This window comes from Chrysochloris asiatica, unplaced genomic scaffold (genome assembly GCF_000296735.1).
Source record: "Chrysochloris asiatica unplaced genomic scaffold, ChrAsi1.0 scaffold00061, whole genome shotgun sequence".
Classification (NCBI taxonomy): domain Eukaryota; kingdom Metazoa; phylum Chordata; class Mammalia; order Afrosoricida; family Chrysochloridae; genus Chrysochloris; species Chrysochloris asiatica.
In genome coordinates, this window is record NW_006408579.1 from 14512815 (window position 1) to 14514589 (window position 1775).

General features: G+C 39.6%; 1 protein-coding gene across 1 annotated transcript in view; it reads right to left on the reverse strand.

The window, feature by feature from the left end:
* The window catches only part of SLC35A5 (solute carrier family 35, member A5), a 29370-nt gene that overhangs the window by 2868 nt on the left and 24727 nt on the right, over positions 1 to 1775 (reverse strand). Inside the window, exon 5 of the mRNA XM_006864209.1 lies at positions 3 to 354. Within this exon, the coding sequence (XP_006864271.1) occupies positions 3 to 354 (352 nt within the window). The remainder of the gene's footprint in view (positions 1 to 2; positions 355 to 1775) is intronic.

A 1775-nucleotide genomic window follows, 5' to 3' on the forward strand; every position in this document is an offset into this window, starting at 1 on the left:
GTGAGCTGGTTTCCTTCCTTCAATATCTTTTCATTATAGATATTGGCCATTGAAGAAATGAAACACTGGACTATAATAAGAACATGACCCAAGCTGAGAGAGATGTGACTGAAGACCTGGGCTGTGGTGTTCCACTTAGATTCAGGAAAAGGCCACTTCTTTGATGTGTCATTGTCTTTTCTGGGCCCCTCATCTTTGAAAACCAAACAGGAATTGGATGGGCGGAAGAACACATCATGATGAAATCCATGCCCTGCCAAGTTATGCTGTGAGGTTTTGGTTCCGGCAGTTAGGGCCACAATCGATAAAAACAGAATCAGGAGGGAGGCCCACTGTATCCAGTTTAGGTACCGCCTGTTTAAAGATGAAAAAAAGAGATTTTATTAATGCTGTTTTCTTTTGATTTACCAATAATTTCAAACAGCTGGAACAGAATGTGGTAGCTCCATACGATAAGCTCTGGGCTGCAAGCCAGCCGCTCCAACGGAGCAAGATGACGTTTTCTGCTCCCTCGAAGATGATAAGCCTCGGAAACCCTATACACACTCATTGAGTCAGAACCGACTCGAGGGCACTTTAATAACAGCTCAGAGACTGTATACTTACTGCTAGTATTCTCCACAGTTGAAGCTTTAAGGAAACTCTATGGTGCCTCTGCTTCTTACACTTACCATCCCTCACTCCCTTTTCTAATAGCTGACCCTTAATACCATTGAGTCATTTCTGTTCAATTTCTACTTTACTAAGCATCCTTTTTACCTCAAAAGTAATGTTATCCGAGGACATCATCTGGTATTCTAGAAATGATAACTATTATTGATTTGCCTGATCATTTACAATAACAACATAAGTTATAACAGATTCTTAATCTGGTGTTCATGAACCAGAAAGTACATGGATGAGCTTTATGAATATGTGAATTCTTTCACTGTTTTTTCAAATATAGGTGAAAGACTGCATTTCTCAAGCCAGGGGAACTGAAGAAATAATTCAAGCCTTCACTTTCATTATTGAAGGATTCTTTGGGCAAATTATTGAATGATGCAGAAAGCATCAAAAGAAGATGGAAGGAATACACAGAGTCACTGTACCAAAATGAAATGGTTGATATTCAACCATTTCAAGAGGTAGCATATGACCAAGAGCCAAAGATACTGAAGGAAGAAGTTCAAGGTACACTGAAGGAATTGGCAAAGAACAAGGTACCATAAATTGATGGAATGAAAATTGAAATCTTTCAAGAAAGTGAGGTGGCACAGAAGGCACTCACTCATCTATGCCAACAAATTTGGAAGACAACAACCTGGCCGACAGATTAGAAGAGATCCATATTTGTGCCCATTCCAAAGAGAGGGGACCCAACGGAATACGGAAATCAGAAAATCTCTTTGCTATCCCATGAGATTAAAGTTTTACTAAAGGTAATACAGAAATGGCTGTAAGCATACATTGACAGAGAACTTTCAGAGGTTCAAGCCAGATTCAGAAGAGGCCATATTATGAGGGCTATCATTGCTAATGTCCAATGGATCTTGGCTGAAAGCAGAGAATATCAGAAAGATGTTTACCTGTGCTTTTTAACTACACAAAGGCTTTCGACTGTGTGGATCATGACAAGCTATGGACAACATTGCAGAGTATAAGTATTCCAGAACACTTAATTGTGCTCTTGAGGAATCTGTACATGGACCAAGAGGCACATGGGAACACCTGTTCACGGTTTAAAATAAGAAAGGCGTATGACAGGGTTGTATTCTTTCACCATATTTATTCAA